The sequence below is a fragment of the Carcharhinus amblyrhynchos genome, chromosome 15 (assembly GCF_965287045.1).
Source record: "Carcharhinus amblyrhynchos chromosome 15, sCarAmb.v2.hapA, whole genome shotgun sequence".
NCBI classification, from domain to species: Eukaryota; Metazoa; Chordata; class Chondrichthyes; order Carcharhiniformes; family Carcharhinidae; genus Carcharhinus; species Carcharhinus amblyrhynchos.
In genome coordinates this window covers 11,664,084-11,683,438 of record NC_137338.1, presented here as the reverse complement: position 1 = coordinate 11,683,438, position 19,355 = coordinate 11,664,084, and the positions used below count along the sequence as shown (strand labels likewise).

Below are 19,355 nucleotides of genomic sequence, written 5' to 3'. Positions count from 1 at the left end.
TCCCATGAATCCTGCGCATCACCACCTGGCATTGGCCTTGAATTCTGAAATACTGCTCCTCCTGTCCCCCAGTACCCATTTCTAAATTCACAGTGAAGGGGAGGTTTGGCAAAAGAGAAAGAGAGTGTCACAGCCTGTGATCTGAGACAGCACGGTGACACAGTGGTTAACACTGCTGCCTCACAGCACCAGGCATCTGGTTCGATTCCTGGCCTGGGTCACTGTCTGTGAGGAGTCTGCATGTTCTCCCCGTGTCTGCGTAGTTTTTCTTTGGGTGCTCCAGTTTCCTCCCGCAGTCCAAAAGACATGCTGCTGAGGTGCATTGACCATGTTAAATTCTCCCTCAAGCCGAGCAGGTGCCAGATTGTGCCAACTAGGAGATTTTCACAGTAACTTCACTGCAGTGTTAATGTAAGCCTACTTGTGACACTAATAAATAAACTTAAATGGGAGAGTCAACAGTAGTAGGGAAAGCCAGGGAGAAGGAGACAGCGAATCAGATAGTCACAATATAGAGAGGGAGGGTGCAGGATGTGTGGTGAATGAGAGGTTAGAAAAGCAGGAAAGACACTGAGCAGCATTGGCAGTGAGCGTAAGGTGAGTAGGAACTTAGTGTATTTCTTTTATACTGTAATATAAAAAAATTTGAGGTGGTATAATTTACCCATATCGGAATTTAACAATATAAAGTATTTCAAATTACAGGGTATAATGTTTTGGTGGATAATTCAGCTTTGTTTAAAGTTGGAGGAAAATGTAACGAAATTGATTAGTAAGTTTGTGGACGACACAAAGATTAGTGAATTTGCGGATAGCAATGAGGACCATCAGAGGATACAGCAGGATATAGATCAGTTGGAGACTTGGGCGGAGAGACGGCAGATGGAGTTTAATCCGGACAAATGTGAGGTAATGCTTTTTGGAAGGTCTAATACAGATAGGAAATATATAGTAAATGGCAGAACCCTTAGGAATATTGATAGGCAAAGGGATCTGGGTGTACAGGTACACAGGTCACTGAAAGTGGCAATGCAGGTGGAGAAGGTAGTCAAGAAGGCATAAGGCATGCTTGCCTTCATTGGCCGGGGTATTGAGTTCAAAAGTTGGCAAGTCATGTTAACGCTTTATAAAACTTTAGTGAGGCTGCATTTGGAATATAGTATTCAATTCTGGTCACCACACTGCCAGAAGGATATGGAGGCTTTGGAGAGGGGGCAGAAAAGATTTAACAGGATATTGCCTGGTATGGAGAGCATTAACTACAAGGAGAGATTGAAGAAACTTGGTTTGTTCTCACTGGAGCGATGGAGGTTGAGGGGAGATTTGATAGAAGTCTACAAGATTATGAGAGGCATGGACAGAATGGATAGTCAGAAGCTTTTTCCCAGGGTGGAAGAGTCAATTACTAAGGGGCATAGGTTTAAGGTGTGAGAGACAAGTTTTAAAAGAGATCCACGAGGCAGATTTTTTACACAGAGGGTGGTGGGTGCCTGGAACTCGTTGCCGGGAGAGGTAGTGGAATCGGATAGGTTGTAACTTTTAAGGGGCATCTTGACAAGTACATGAATAAAATGGGATTAGAGGGATATGGTAGAGTCAGGTGGCATGGCCGGTGCAGGCTTGGAAAGCCAAAGGGCCTATTCCTGTGCTGTAATTTTCTTTGTTCTTTGCTTAACTTAAAGATGCACTTTTCAGGAATGCAACTACAACTTTAAATGAAGGAATACTGTACCTGCATGCCAACTGTGTGATTCATCTACAAGGGCATCCAGATCCCATTGCACCACAACATTCTGTAGTCTCTCACTATTTAAATAATATTCTGCTTTTCTATTCATTCCACCAAATTGAACAACATCAAATTCTTTCACACTATGCTCCAGCTGCTGAGTATCTGCCCATCCATTTAATCCTTCTGTATCCTTTTACAGATATTGTGTATTCCTCCCAACTTGCTTTTCTACCTATCTTTATAACATCAGCAAATTTGGCTACAGTACACTCAGTTGCTTCAGTCAAGACATTATACAGAAAGTAAATAGTTGAGGATCCAGCACTAATTTTAGTGGCACTGCCACTAGTTAGTGTTAGTTAGTGTTGCCAACCTGAAAGTCACCCATTTATGTTGGCTCTGTTTGCTGTTAATCAATCCTCCATCCATACAATTCTCTATCCAAACTAATTTACCTTCCCCCAGCATCATAAGCTCTTGCCTTTTATGTGGCAACTTGTTGAATGCTTTTTGGAAATCCAAATGCACTACATCAAATGATTCCCTTTCATCTACCCTGCTTGGTACATTCTCTTTACAGATCAAAGTATTTCAAAAACTATAGTATTTGCAAGCTTCCCTAAAGGCCGACATATAATTCATAGAACAGAAACACTAAAATTTGTTTCCCTCAATTTGTGTTAAATTAATTGATCTGAGACAGAAGGCAATCATTTTGAAGTGCCTAAGAATGAAGAATAGCCAGCCAGTGTCTCAGCAACTGATCAGTGGTTGACTATCCTGCTGGTGATCCCCATCTGGACTGCATATGAATAATAGCATATGAGTAAGATATTGGAGTGCTATTAGCCTGCAGGACCAAACCTCATCACTAGTCAGCACCTTCAGGAGAGAGCGGAAAAAAAATTGTCTAACGCCTCATTGTACCTTGTGGAAACATCTCAAAACACTTGCAATGAAATCCATTGCCTATATAACAATTCACACATAATTTACTGCTTACAAAAAGCCTTGGGATATCCAATTGGGAAGTGAAATGGTGCCATGTAAATGCTTTATGTAGGTAAATGTGAAAACCACAGCAAGGTCTCACAATGAGATGAATGACCAGTCAATCAGGTTATGTTTTTAGCCCTGTTAAGAGAGGAAGAATGCTGGCCCAAGAAAGAAAAATAAATTGTTGCAAAGCTCTGATATCAAAACTATCCCCCAGTCTATAAATAAAATAACTAAGCAACCAAGTGGAACAGGTGTGCTGATTCAACATGGACTGTCCTCATAATGTTGGATTAAAACAAAAGAACACCTCTTGCAAGATCACAGGTAAATTTATGTAGACCACCTAATTTCAGAGCTTAAAATTCAACCAATCGATAATCTCAGTCAACAGCAACAGAAGTGAACAGTTTTTTTGAAAAGAATAGCTGCTTATCTCTTCCACACCACATAAAAACAATTACAAGGTAGTCTCACTGAATTAGGTCAGATAGAATACTGCACTTTTTTTTCAGCTTTACAAGTTTTTAAGACGAACCTTGATGTGGGGCACTCAGAACACCCAGGAAAAGGGATATTGTTTCTTCAGACATGCAGCTGCACCGTGACAAAGCGTACATTCATCAGCTGAGCCACACTGTAACATCAACTCCTCAGTAACTATTTCCGTTGATGAGTCACATAAGTGTGATTTATTACAAATGGCAGCAATCCAAAAGACTTTTTACTTTTTCCAGCAGCCTTAAAACGCCTCTGAAGGTTGTAAGTTTCTAAAGCAACAACTTTAAACAGCAATGACAAATCTACATAAAAGTACCTGTTTGTCCTGACATAAAAGAATCATAAGATGTTTTTAATTGAAGGAGAACAGTGGAATGCTTTTCTCAACCCTCATAACCCATGCGTCACCGTTGGCTACATGGAATAAACTTAGCATTTCACCACTTCCCTACTGAAGGCGGGACAGCTCAGGATAAGAAAAATAGCAGCTGTTTAAAAAAATATACATTTACGGAACAAAAAAAATTGCTAAAGGAAACAAACCATGCATGTGACAGCATCATCGGAGATGGAGTTTGACAGAGGATGCAAAAGAAATCTTAACAGAACCTGGACAGAAGCCCTTAATGTTGCTTTGAAAGAAAAGACAGAAACTGAACTCAGCCCTAAGGAATATTCTCTTTCCTTTGCCCTCCATCCACATCAAATATGGTGACACATCATGGAACTAAAATGCTCAAGTCATTGAGATGAACCAAAAACTGGATCTAGAACAAGCAGTCTGTTTCTGACTAATAGGTCTGCGACATTACTATTTGAAAAATACTTCAAAGTTTACAGTGCTCAGCACACAAAAGGAATTAGTCGGAAAGAACATTAGATACATGGGCTAGATAGATGCGTACTCTGCCAATTGTGGCTGTTATGATTCACTCCATTTGTACAGCAAAGGAGATGGAAATAATTTTATAAAACATACAGGTCAATCAGGGTAAGAGCACAAGAAACAGGACCATAAATAAGTCGCTCAGATCTTCATGCCACAACACCATCCAAGAAGATGATGGATGAAGTTATACTATGCAGCCCAATCACCATAACTCTTGATTCCTTTATTATTCAAAAATCTATCAACCACTGTCATGAATATACTCAATCACTGAATATTCACACCTCTGCCTTAGGCTAGAGGATTCCAAAGATTCACAACCCTTTCAGTGAGAAACTTTTACCTCATCGCAGTCCCAATTGACCAACCCATTATGTGAAACTATGACCTCTGGTTTTAGACTCACCAATGAGGTGAGAAATGGGAAACATTCTCCAATCATCTATCCTATAAAGCTCCTTAAGAACCATAGAATCTTTACAATGCAGAAAGAGGCCATCCAGCCCTTCGAGTCTGCACCAACTCTCCGAAAGAGCATCTCATCAAAGCCCTCCTCTTCATCCTATCCCCATAATCCCACACATTTATCATGGCTAATTCCCCCAACTTTAACATCTCTGGACACTAAGGGGCAATTTAGCATGACCAATCCAACTAATCTGCAAATTTTTGGACTGAGGGGGGAAACTGGAACACCCTGAGGAAACACACACAGACACAAGGAGAACATGCTAACTCCACACAGTAGGCCAGAATTGAACCAGCGTCCCTGGTGCTGAGGCAGCAGAGTTAATCTCTCAAATGTATATGTTTCAATGAGATCGCCTTTAATTCTAAATGACAAGTAATATTTGTGCCACATGTGCCAGGCAATGACCATCTCCAACAAGAGAGAACCGATCTTTGACAATCAATAGCATTACTATTAGTGACTCCCCTACAATCAACATCCCGGGGTTTACCATTGACCAAAAATGGAACTGGACCAGCCATATAAATACTGACTTACAAGTGTAAGTCAGAAGCTGGGAATCATGTGGCAAGTAACTCACCTCTTGACTCCCCAAAGCCTGTCCTCCGCAAGTTAGGAGTGTGATGGAGTACTCTCTCCTTTCCTGGATTAGTGGAGCTCCAACAACATTCAAGAAGCTTGACACTTTCCAGGACAAAGTATCGCGCTTGTTTGGCATCACATCCACAAACATTCACTCTCTCCATCATTGAAGCACAGTGGCAGCTGTGTATACCATCTACAAGATGCACTGCAGCAATTCACCAAGACTCCTTGGACAGCAGTTTCCAAACTTATGACTACTACCATCTAGAAGTACAAGGGCAGATAACTGGGAATAGCATGAATTGGACATTCCCCTCTAAGCCACTTACCATCCTGACTTGGAAATATATTCCGTTCCTTCACTGTTGCTGGGTCAAAATCCTGGAGTTCCATCCCTAACAGCACTGTGAGTGTACCTACATCAAATGGCCTGCATCAGTTCGAAAAGACAGTTCGCCACAACCTTCTCAAGAACATTTAGGGATGGGCAATAAATGCTTGCCTAGTCAGCGATACCCATATCCCACGAATGAATTACAAAATCTTGAGCAATTAGAAAGTTATGATGTAATGTTCGTTGTCTTGAAAAGTTAGTACTGTTTTTCTCTCTCCAAAGTTGCTGCTCAGTCTACTAAGTATTCCAGCAATTTCTGTTTCTATGTTAGGGAAATAGGCCTAGTTCTATTATCTCCCCTCGCAGGACAACCCTCTCATCCCAGGAATCAGTCCAGTGAAACATCATTGCAGGCATTTACTTGCCTATTTGAGCAAGTAAATCCCTCTTCAGGTAAAGAGACCAAAACCTGTATAAAAAGTACTCTACGTGTGGTCTCATCAAGACTCTACAAAATTGCAGTAAAATATCTTTACTCTTGTACTCCAATTGCTTTGTAATAAAGGCTTACATACCATTTTCTATCCAAATTGATTACTGTACTTACAAGTTAACAAGTACAAGGAAACCCAGATTTCCCATCATTTTTGAAGACGTTCTGCCTTTTCACTTGGCCTTAAAGTGGCTAACTTCACAGTTCTTTGCATTATATTTCATCTGCCACTTTAGTACCCATTCCCCTTTGCAGCCTCTTTGTATCCTCCTCACAATTTACCCTCCTACCTAATGTTATATCATCAGCTAACTTAGATACATTACACTCAGTGCCCTAATCTAAATCATTGATTTAACTTGTAAATAGCTGAGGCCCAGGCATTGATAATTGTGATATCCCACAAGTTACTCCTGTCAACTGGAAATGGCTGGTTTATTCCTACCTACTGTCTGTTAACTAACCCTCAATTCATGCCTATATAATAACCCCAATATCTTTGTGAGATCATCTTGATTCGCACCTTATTCAATGCTTACTGAAAATCTAAGTACACTCTAGTTCACCTTTATTGACTCTATGAGCTACAACCTCAAAACCTAACATACGTCAAATTCAACTTGCTTTTCAAAATTCAGTATTTCTATGGCTAGTCCAGTTCAGTTTCCAGCTAATGGTAAGCCCCAGGATGTAGACAGTGGGGGATACAGCAGTGGCAATTCCACTCGTTATCAAGAGGCGATGATTAGATTATCTTTTGTTGGAGATGGTGATTGCCTGGACTTGTGTAGTGTGAATATTACTTGCCACTTGTCAGCCCTCATCTGAATGTTGTCCAGATCTTTTTGCATTTGGACACGGACTGCTTCAGTATTTTAGAAGTCATGAATGGAGCTGAACATGGTGTGCGTCAATGAACAACCCTGTTTCTGATCTTATGATGGAACGAAGGCCGTTGATGAAGCAGTTGATGATGGTTGGGCCTAGACACTGCCCTGAGGAGTTCCTGCAGTGATGCCCTGAGATGACTGGCTTCCAATCAACTAGGGTATAGCTGCTCCCTAACATCCCTGTCCATGCCCCTCAATCTTGTACACCTCGATCAGGTCAGCCCTCATTCTTCTCTGCTCCAACAAAAACAACACAAGTCAACCCACCCTCTCTTTACAGTGTTCCATCCCAGGCAACATCTTGGTAAATCTCCTCTGCACCCCCTCCAGTGTAATCACATCTTTCCTATAATATGGCGACCAGAACTGCATACAGTACTCCAGTCATGGCCTCACCAAAGGTTTATACAACTCCAACATGACCTCTCCGTTTTTGTAATCTTTGCCTTGGTTGATAAAGGATGATCTATGGATAAACATAGCAAGGTCCCTTTGTTCCTCAGAACTTCCAAGTATCGTGCAATTGGTCGGTCGAATACTTCCTTGTTAATTACTCCGTCCAAAGCATCACCTCACATTTTTCAGGGCTAAGTTCCATCTGCCACTTATCTGCCCATCTGACCATCCCGTCTATATTCTCCTGCAGCCCAAGACACTCAACCTCACCGTTAACAATCTGACCAATCTTTGTGTCATCTGCAACCTTACAAACCCTACTCCTACAGTCTTCAAAATTGTTTGTATAAATGATGAATAATAGGGGACCCAGCACAGATCCCTGTGGTACGCTACCAGACATTGGCTTCCAGTCACTAAAACAGCCTTCTGTCATCACCCTGTCTCCTACAACTAAGCCAATCTTGAATGCACATACACAAATTACCTTGTATTCCACATGTATTTGCCTTCTTTATAAGTCTCCAATGTGGGACCTTGTCAAAAGCTTTGCTGAAATCATAAAGACTACATCATCTGCACAACGCTCAGCTACAATGATCATCTCCTCTCTTTATCTATTTACACCAAAATCCAATGTATAAATTTGCACCTTCACTTGCTTTTTAATAACCTCCTGAAGAATTTAATTTATGAACTGATGGGAATGGTCCTTTGCAAAGCTATAAAAATAGCACAACTGCAGTTTACACAAAAGGCAAGTTTGGAGAGTGTCTGACACTTTAATGTGTCAAAAACATTTTAAAAATAAAGGCATGCAGGTTTTTTCCTGACTTAGAACAGAAGTTTACAAGAACCTAGCAATCTGTTAACTTCTCTCACTAAACAACAACAGGACTGGAGTGACAGTCTTGGCTTTTGTTTTCAAGTCCTGGAATGAGACTTGAAAGCAGAATCTTGTGATGCAGAGGGAAGAGTGCTATCAAATGAATCCTCATTGAGGTTAGTGGTGGTATTGGAGAGGGGAAAGGGGCAACAAATATCCCATGCATCCATCAACTACATGGACCTTACAATGTTGTGAGGAATAGAAGCAGGCCTGAGGATTGCGAGCATTATTGAAACCAATTGATTTCCTGCTATGCCTTGTGTTTTCACACAATGACAGATGCTGACTGACCTGCTGTTTTTCCACCATTGTCTTTACTTTGAAATTCCAGTAATTTCAGTTTTTAACTAGATAATCAATTGGTAAACAATATGGATTGACTGATTGCTAATTGTCAACCTTGCTCAAATGAGAAAATCAAAGGAAGTGTCAATCTGGTAGAGGGTGCCCTTCTGAGGCATATTGTTGAGGCAGAGTAGAGGGAGCTTTACAGTTGCACTGCTTCATGTCCATATCAAAATGTTAAATTGTAAAATTGGATGTTGAGGCCTGAAGTGAAACATAATGCCTCCTTCAAAGAGTTCACCCTTTGTATTTTTAGTTCTGATTGGGCCCTGACATTTGCTGCAGCATTTTATGAACTCAATCCGCTTTGTACCATGATGCTTATATTTGTGCACTCATTAAAGAATGAGATGTCAGCAAAGTATTCCAAAGCAGTCTAGGTAATAACATGCTTGTAAATATTTAAATGGTGCTAATATGGAATGGTCCAAACTTTAATGAAAGCTTCCACTAATGTAGTACAGTGACTGTTTGAACCTAATTAACCTTCACTCAATTTCATTGTTTTCTTATGGATATTTGTTTGAGTTTGATTCTAATGTGCTGCACTGTCCACTTCTATAACTGGTTTCCTACAATTCATATAACATACAAGCTTTTCAAAGTCATCAACACTTAACTTTTGTTTTATTTGAGGTACACAAATCAACTCAAATGTAAGAAAGCAATAAATAAGACTAAGCCATCATGTCCAGGAAATTTGTTGGAATTTAGTCCTTAAGTTTTTCTAATAAAGTAACTAATATCAGCAGAGAAAAATTAAGTTATTCTCTCTTATTAGCAGCTTGATTACCCTCTATTTTTGATGTATCATTGTATTCTACCATGAAGAGAGACATTATTTGTTGAACATTTGCCATTTTCTCATTCCCCACAATAGATGGTGTTTCTGCCTCAAGGGCTCATTTCTGTAGCACCCTCCTTTTTATATACTTGTAAATGTTTGTACAACCCAGTTCTATATTCCTGGCTATTTTATTCTCAATCTCTTTTTACCCTTTTTATTAATTTTTTGGACATCCTTTGCTGCCAACAGTTATGATGGTGAGCCAGGGGAATGGGGGGGGGGGGGGGGGGGGGGGGGGGGGGGGGTGGCGGTGGCGGGTGGGGGGGGGGGGGAAGAGAGAGAGAGAGAGAGAGAGAGAGGTGTTGGAGAAAAACAGCTGAAAGTGAGGGCAGCCCAACAGGTTTGCTTGCAGGATTGCTTTCATGATGAGGGATGAAATGGGATTGAAGAGCTGTTTTTAAAAATATATATATTTTAAATAGCAAAGAACCACAAAACATTTAGTCAAACTCGTACATTGATTGCAACAATACTTTTTTAAATCAGGGTTTTAGAATCGTAGAAACCTACAGTGCAGAAGGAAGCCATTCAACCCATCAAGTCTGCACCAACACAATCCCACCTAGGCCCCATCCCCATAAGAACATAAGAAATAGGAGCAGGAGTAGGCCATCTAGCCCTTCGAGCCTGCCCCGCCATTCAATAAGATCATGGCTGATCTGTCGTGGCTCAGTTCCACATTCCCGCCCTCTCCCCATAACCCTTAATCCCCTGTCTTATCAAAAACCCATCAACCCGCGTCTTAAAAATATTTAGTGAGGTAGCCTCCACCACTTCAACGGGCAGAGAATTCCAGAGATTCACCACCCTTTGAGTGAAGAAATTCCTCCTCAACTCCATTCTAAACCGCCCCCCCCTTTATCTTGAGGCTGTGCCCCCTAGTCCTACTATCCTTTCTGAGCGGGAAGAGCCTCTCCACCTCTATCCTATCCATCCCATTCATCATCTTATACATCTCAATGAGATCTCCCCTCATTCTTCTAAACTCTAATGAGTACAAGCCTAGTTTATTCAGCCTCTCCTCATAGTTCAACCCCGTCAACTCCGGCATCAGCCTAGTAAACCTCCTCTGCACTTCCTCCAAGGCCAAAATATCCTTGCGTAAGTACGGCGCCCAAAACTGCACACAGTACTCCAGCTGCGGCCTTACCAATGCCCTATACAGCCGCGGCAAGACCTCCCTACTTTTATATTCAATCCCCCTCGCTATGAAGGCCAGCATCCCATTCGCCTTCCTGACCACCTGCTGCACCTGCAAGCTGGGTTTTTGTGACTCATGCACAAGGACCCCGAGGTCCCTCTGCACCGTCGCCTGCTGCAGTTTTTCGCCACGTAAGTAATAATCCTTCCTACCATTATTCCTACCAAAGTGGACCACCTCACACTTGCCAACATTAAATTCCATTTGCCAGTTCCTGGCCCATTCGCCCAGCCTATCTAGATCCTTCTGTAGACTCTCCACACCCTCCACACAATTTGCCGTTCCCCCAATCTTGGTGTCATCAGCAAATTTCGACACCATACACTCGGTTCCCTCCTCCAGATCATCTATATAAATGGTAAATAGCTGAGGCCCCAGCACCGACCGCTGGGGCACTCCACTAGTCACCATCCGCCAATCCGAATAGCACCAATTGACCCCCACACTCTGCCTCCTATTTGACAACCAATCCTCTATCCACGCTAACACCCTACCCCCAACTCCATGTCCCCTGACCCCATGCATTCACTCTAGCTAGTCCCCCTGACAGTAAAGGGGCAATTTAGCAAGGTCAAGTCACCTAACCCGCACCTCTTTTGACTGTGGGAGGAAACCAGAACACATGGAGGAAACCTACGCATACACTGGGAGAATGTGAGAAATGTTTTCTCTTTCAGTGGTTAATTAAAAGGAAACATCAGCATTGATTCTTATAGACTAAGGTTATGATAACAGTCTATGTCCTCCAGAGTTTCTGCACAGTCTAACCCCAATGGGCATACCACTGCATAAACCTAGACCTAAGGAAGTAACAATTAGAATATTGCTGTAAAATATTGCTACAGCAGCTGAATCAAAATTGTGAAACAAAAAAATCACAATATTTGGAGGAGGCAATGGCCTAGTGGTTTTGTCATTGGACTAGTAACCTACAGTCCGTAGCCCCAGGGGTTCAAATCCTGTCAATAGCACATTGTGGAATCTGAATTTGAATCCAGTTAAAAAAATCTAGAATTAAAAATCTAATGATAATCAACAACTGTTTCCTGGCTATCTTAAAACAAAACATCTGGTTGACTAATGCCCTTTTGGGAAGGAATCTGTCCTTAGCAGGCCTACAGGTAACCCCAGACCCACAGTAATGTGGTTGACTCTTAACAACCTTCTCAAGTGACCCTTCAGTTCAAGGGCGATTAGGGATAAATACTGGCCCAGCCAGTGATGCCCACATCTCACGAATAATAATAAAGTCAAATAACTCACATTCTAAGAGAAAGTCAATTTGCTCTCTCTCAATGTTAACGGAGCCTTTAAAAAAATTTTAGGATTTGGATCCACATCCACATCGTCACCAAGAAGCAGTTCTTCTTTCTACCTGTGTACCAAGTTCCATTAGTTTTTGAGATATGTTATTTACGAACAGACTAACAAGGACAAAAACATTATCTGCACCTTGGCAGAGGTAATTAGACTTTTACATTCTATGATAAAACAAGTACAAGGCCCGAATCGGCTTTCTGTAGCTTCTCCCAGAGTGATAAGGTTTGACCCTGCTAAAGTCTTCAATGAAAGAATAACTTTCTGTCTGTGCAGAGTCTGCACGTTCTCCCTGTGTCTGCATTGGTTTCCTCCAGGTGTTCCGGTTTCCTCCCACAGTCCAAAGATGTGCAGGTTAGGTGAACTGGCCATGCTAAATTGCCCCTTATTGCAGGGCAACGAGCTAGGATGAATGTATGGGGTTATGGGGGTGGGGCCTAGGTGAGATTGTGTTGATACAACCTTGGGGGGCCAAATGGCCTCCTTCTGCACTGTAGGATTCTATGATTCTAAATCCCAGATTTAAAGAAGTATTGTTGCAATCAATATACTCGTTTGACCACGTGTTGCGGTTCTCTGCTAGTTAAAAAATATATTTTTTAAAAACAAACTGGTTACAAAATTATTAATGTTTTCTCTTTCAGTGGAATCCATAGCTGGATTACGTCTCCTCCACCCACCCCTCCATGAGCTGTGTTACTGTGTGTGATATCCCTTACCACTCAATAATTACTGTGACTGCAGTTAACTGAACATTTTCTTTTTTGTTTGCACACAGGTCTGGTCTTTTATAGGCAAAAACTTAACTGCATATTTTCCCCCACGATCAAAACACAATGAAACAGGATTAATATTTGGTGAGATTGTTAAATGGTCCTTTGCAAAACTCAATGACTCATTTCACTCATTACGTTCTCCTCCTACAAAATAAAGAAAACAGTTCTTTTGTCAGCTTAAATCAAGAACAGCCCATTAAGCCATCCTCTGGGACTGTCATTTGGGTTTTTGGCATCTTCTTCCTTCCTGATTCCAGCAGCAAAGCTCAAACCTGGTTGCCTCATGTTGCTTTTTACAAATAATGCTCTCATGATCCAACAACAAAGGTCGTATCATGTAACAAGCACGTATTCTCTTTTGATCTAGGCATCTGCAATGCTATCACACTAACAGCTTATAGGATTTTACCAATGAAGTTCTTTTAAGTACATCCAGATAATTAAAAAAACGCCTCATTAGACTACACTTCAAACATGGAGAGATGGCAAATGGGAGTTTAATCCAGACAAATGCGAGGTAATACGTTTTGGCAGATCTAACACAGGTGGGAAATATACAGTAAATGGCAGAACCCTTAAGAGTATTGATAGGCAAAAGGATCTGGGTGTACAGGTACACAGGTCACTAAAAGTGGCAACGCAGACGGAGAAGGAAGTCAAGAAGGTCTAACGCATGCTTGTCTTCATCAGCCAGGGCACTGTTTAAAAATTAGCAAGTCATGTTACAGCTTTATAGAATCTTAGTCAGGCCACACTTTGAATATACTGTTCAATTCTGGTTGCCACACTACCAGCTTTGGACAGGGTACAGAAAAGACTTACCAGGATGTTGCCTGGCATGGAGGGCATTAGCTACGAGGAGAGGTTGGAGAAACTTGGTTTGTTCTCACTGGAACAACAGAGGTTGAGGGACAACCTGATTGGAGTCTACAAGATTGAGCAACATGGACAGAGTGGATAGTCAGAAGTTTTTTCCCCCAAGGTGGAAGAGTCAATTACTAAGGGGCATAGGTTTAAGGTGCGAGGGGCAAGATTTAAAGGGGATGTACAAGGCAAGGTTTCTTTACACAGATGGTGGTGGGTGCCTGGAACTTGCTGCTGGGGGAGGTAGTGGAAGGAGACACGATTGTGACTTTTAATGGGGGTCTCAGCATATACTTGAATAGGATGGGGATGGAGGGATATGGTCCCCAGAAGGGTAGATCAGTCAGGCAGCATTGTTGGTGCAGGCGTGGAGGGCCGAAAAGCCTGTTCCTGTGCTGTAATTTTCTTTGTTCAATGTCAAGGACCCTTTGTCACCATAACACCTTCAGGCCTGTGTTCATACAAGCAGCAACCAACACCATCACTCAAGGAGTGAAATAGCTGACAACTTGTTGTTTAAGCCATTTTTAGTAAAAGAACAAAACATAAGATAATAAATATGAGTAGGCCATTTGGTCCCTTGAATCTTCACCACCATTCAATATCTTGGGTGATCCGATTGTGGCCTTAACTCCACTTTCCTGCCTATCCCCCATAACCTCTGACTTCCTTGTTTATCTAAAATCTAACGCAGTTTTGAATATATTTAATGACCTAGCTTCAACTGTTTTCTGGGGAAAGAGAATTCCAATACTTAATGCCCCTATGAGAGAATAAATTCCTCCCTAACTTAAACAGATCCTTCTTTTTCCTGAAATTGTGCCCCCTTGTTCTAAACTGTCCCACAATTATCCTCTCAGCATGTACGCTATCAAGCCCCTTCAGAATCCTACATTTTTAAGGAAGGTCATCTCTCATATTTCTAAGCTCCAATGAGAATATGCCCACCTTGCTCAACCTTTTCTTGTAAGATAAACTCCGCGTCCCAGGAATCAGTCTAGCAAACCATCTCTGCACTGCTTCTAATGCACACTATTCTAGTTGTGGTCCTGCCAGTGCCCCATATGGGTGCAGCAAGGTGTCCCTACTTTTATATTCTATCCACTTGCAATCACAGAATCCCTGTAATGCAGAAGGCCATTCAGCCCATCAAGTCTGCACTAACTCTCCGAAAGAGCATGACCCAGGTCCATCCCCTTGCCCAATCTCCATAACCCTGCATATTTACATGGTCAATCCACATAACCTACACACCAGTAATTTAGCATGGTCAATCCAATAAACTTACAAATCTTTGGACTATGCGAGGAAACAGGGAGAACGTGCTAACTCCACTTTATCAAGGTCAGAATCAAACCCAGGTAACACGGTGGCTAGCACTGCTGCTTCGTAGCGCCAGGACACAAGTTCAATTCCTGTTGGAGTCACTATCCGTGCGGAGTCTTCACGTTCTCCCCGTGTCTGGTTGGGTTTCCTCCAGGTGCTCCGCTTTGCTCCTACAGTCCAAAAGATGTGTTGGTTGGGTGCATTTACTATGCTAACTTCTCCCTCAGTGTCTGAAGAGGCGCCAGAGTGTGGCGAAGTGGGGCTGCACGGTGGCTCCCCCTCACCCCCACCTCTCACATTCCAAAGATGCGCAAGTTAGGTGGATTGGCCATATTAAATTGTCCCTTAGTGTCAGGGGGATTAGCAGGATAAATCCATGGGGTTGTGGTGTGAAGTTGTACGAATGAAGTAGTGGCACGATGGGAAAATTGGTCAAGTATTTGGTACAAAATAAGGAAAGCTGATCAAGCTATTCCAAAATGCCAGACCCCTGTAAGACCTGATAAGGCTGACTCCACATGACCTAGAGCTGTATGAGTGAGACAAGATAAGGTCAGGGATGAAGGAGTCACTGGCCTTCTTCTGTTCTATCTAAGGACAAGATAAAGGAATGACTGATGAGACAAAGAGTTCTAGGAGGTCTGCAGGTTGTACCATGATTTATGACATTGCTCATGACGCTATTACTGATCAAATTCCTGAATAATCTCTCTGGTCACACAAACTGATAATGATTATGTATAAATACTGAACTGATTCTTTACGTAAGCGCAGACTTGAAGAAGAATGAGCAAGTCTTAACGATGGCTCTCTGAACTCAAGTTTTTGCCAATATTGCATGCAGTGTTTTGTAAATAAAGACTAGTTATTTCGCCAGAATTAGTTTTGTTGAGTCTTTCTACCACACTCAAGAAGCAGGAAAATTTTCACTTCAACAGTGGCTATAGGGCCTGGTGGGATTGTTGTCAGTGCAGGCTCGATGGGCCAAATGGCCTCCTTCTACACTGTAGAAAAATCTGTGACGAGGGAATTTTCATAGTATATTTATTTCAGTGTAAGCCTACTTGTAAACAAACTGAAAAATTTGCCGCCATTTGGCCCATCGAGTCTGCATCAACTACAATCCCACCCAGGCCCAATTCCCATAACCCTCATTTAGCCTGCTAATTCCCCTTATACTAGGGTCAATTTAGCCTGGTCAATCAACCTAGCCCACACATCTATGGTCTGTGGGAGGAAACCGCAGCACCCAGAGCAAACCCACACAGACCACGGGTAGAATGTACAAACTCCACACAGAAAGTGACCCGAGGCCAGAATTGAATCAGGGTCCCTGGCGCTGAGGCAGCAGTGCTAACCACTGTGCTGCCCGAACAGTGCCGTGTGAAACCAGTTTTTAACATCCCAAATAGAACTGATTAACTAGGCTCAAGATCAATGAATTAAAATACTTGCTTGAATAAAATGGGAGCGCTGATTGATTTGGATATAATCAATACAGAACATAAGCTAATTTTAATTAAATTTGCTTTAAAAACATGGATAATTGCAAAAGGCACCATTTCAGTTTCCAGTATGAACAAAACTGGTGACTTCAAATCTGGTAATATGCTTTTCAAATGCCAGATTTTTTTCCCTGCTCAGCTAGAGACTGAACTTGCAATGATATAAAGGGGGAACCTAAGGTGCATTTCCAAATAGCTTTAAAAAACAACTCTTCTCGGTCATCCCATTGGAATTGAACTTGATACCAATACCGTGGGTTTTCCCACAAAACTTCCATTCCCAGGTTGCCTCGACTAACCGTTGGCCTACTTTCAGATTTTTTCACTAACAACAAGTTGTTGTCAATTACCAAAAACCCAGAAGATGATAACATCTCAGTGTGGGTGACAGCCTCCACACAGAAAGGAGTTGGAAAGTCTGTATTGGCCTGCTTTGTGCAATAAAATGCTATTATAGCAGTGGTGCATAATGTACACAATAAATTTCCCACCATCACTGCTACACTTTACTTTGTAATGCAAGGCAACAATCTGTGACAGTTCTAATTAGGTGATGGGTTGGCTTGGGACAGTATCCCTGTAAATGTATAAATAATAGCGGTCACAGACAATAGTTATTTATTAATTCTTCCACAATCCAGAAAAAGAGTACAAATTATCAAAACCATAGACTCCCTACAAATCAGGTGGAGGCAATTCAGCCTATGAAATCTACATTGACTCTCTGAAATAGGATCTTACCCAAGCCTACAGTAATCACAGTATGACTAAATGAAGTATGATATCCAAACAATGTACATGAAGTTTCCATTTACACTTTACGTAAGAACTCGATGCTTCTGTTTTAAATACATCTAAACACATTAAAAGAGAAAAATAAAAAAAGTATTGGGATTCACTAGAGTTTTAAGTTTCATATCCAAGTTTCATAACCCCCAATTTGATTATTGTCACATGTATTGGGATACTGAAAAATATTGTTCCTTGCACGCCAATGCAGTCAAAACATACCATTCAGAGTACATCGAGGAGAAGAACAGGGTTCAGAATATAGTATTGTAGTTACAGATATGGTGAAGAGAAAGATGACAGCAGGGAAGTAGACGCCCTCCAAAGCTGCAAAAGAGCTTATATCTGAGGCAACTAGAAACTGGATTTAATTTGCAAAAGTTCAAACTCACGAACACGTTCTGAAAATCTCAAATGCAATTTGGTAAGGGGGACAGATTCCAAAACGAACATCCTTGCTTATGATACATTTTAAACGAAAATGTTACAGAAGGATTTAGCCTAGTTATGTAACAGGCAAGATTGTTGAGGACGCAATTCAGAACTTAGTCAATATAATACAGAGAATCATAAGGAAAAAAAAGCAGCATTTATAACAACTATATGAACAGAAACAATAAAAACCAACTCCAGCTTGGCTGCGCGCGCACGAACATACACACTTTCCAACCCACGTGGTGGAAATGACTGACGCGTGCGCAGTGTCGACAATCCGCCACACAGCCAACGCGCGTGCGCCCGGACGTGAGGGCCGGCTCCCAACGCGTGCGCAATGTCGACAATCCCTCAACACAGCCAATGCGCATACGCCTGGACGTCAGGACCGGCTCCAAACGCGTGCGCAGCGCCGACAATCCGAGTGACGGCAAAGCGCGTATGCTTCCGGACGTCAGGGTCGCCCAGTAACGCATGCACATTGTCGACAATCCCAGCAACGGCCGGCCCGCCGCGCATGCGTCCGGACATCAGGGCCGCCGGGTGACGCAGGCGCGCTGGGGTCCGCCGAGCCGCCAGCTATAACCGCTGAGGGGAGGAAACCGCCTCGGAGTTACGTCAGGACAGGCCGCTTTTTTTATATATAAATCTATCTCGCTATCCCTTCACACACACTCAGCAGTCTGAGAACTTCCGGTCCCTCGCACTGCACTGTCGGTTAATTCACATACCTTGTTGACGGGCGCCTCTACTTTGGCCGTCGAATGGCAGCTTCCGGTGATTATATTTTTGGCTTTAGAATTTGGTGCCGCGCGCCGCCGCAGTGATTCCATCCATCTTGAATTTGACGTCATCCCACACTCGGGATGAGGTCACTCCATCCAGCGCTCGTCACGCACGCTGCCGTTTGATTGGCCCACGCTGCGAACCGGGAGGGCGGGATAATGACGTCACTGCTGCTGCCGCCTGTCAATCACAGCCGGGGGGCAGCGGCCGCGGCAGCTATGACACCCTTAAAGGCAAACTCCCTGGATATATTTCCTGTCCATGGACACAAATTCAACTCCTCTCTTTCTTTGCTTGATTTGTAGCGGTCGCCTTGTAGTGAGCAGAGTACACATCTGGGCTCACCATCTGAACCGGGCCGGCAGTGCAGTGTAATTCACTTTTCTTTCCCTCCCCCCCGCCCCCACAGTTCCCTGAGGGGAGAAATACCACCCAAGGTTTTGTCTTATTGATTTTTGTCCTGTGATCCAGGTCTCTTTCGAACCCAGTCCACTTTCTTTTACAGGGATGAGGAAACGCTGGGGCTTGGCTTTGATATTATGAATAACTCAACCGTCAAGAAACAGTGCCAGAATTTGCAGTTCTGAACATTACTGGTTGAGCGAGATTCTCTTGGTGGAGCAGCTGAAAGGTGTGGGGCTGTCGTTTGTTCAAAGTCAGCACAGGAAGAGGCAAAAGTTGTCTGAGTTCGGGGGTAGGAAAGAAGGTGCAAGGGAAAAGTGACATAAAGAACAAATGTAGAGATGCTGGCTTTGGACTGGGGTAAACACAGTAAGAGGTCTCACAACGCCAGGTTAAAGTCCAGCTGGTTTATTTGGTAGCAAAAGCCATTAGCTTTCAGAACGCTGGCTGCCCCTTCATCAGGTGAGTGGCTCACCTGACGAAGGGGCAGCCAATGCTCCAAAAGCTAGTGGCTTTTGCTACCAAATAAACGTGTTGGACTTCAACTTGGTGTTGTGAGACTTCTTACTATAAAGAACAGAAGCA

At 42.6% G+C, this 19,355-nt stretch overlaps 1 protein-coding gene across 1 annotated transcript in view; it reads right to left on the bottom strand.

Moving 5' to 3' along the window:
• Positions 1-18,522, bottom strand: part of zbtb21 (zinc finger and BTB domain containing 21) — a 57,242-nt gene extending 38,720 nt beyond the window's left edge. The window contains exon 1 of the mRNA XM_080203402.1: positions 18,314-18,522. Within this exon, the coding sequence (XP_080059528.1) occupies positions 18,314-18,436 (123 nt within the window). The 5' untranslated portion in view covers positions 18,437-18,522. The remainder of the gene's footprint in view (positions 1-18,313) is intronic.
• Between the last annotated feature and the right edge of the window lie 833 nt (positions 18,523-19,355).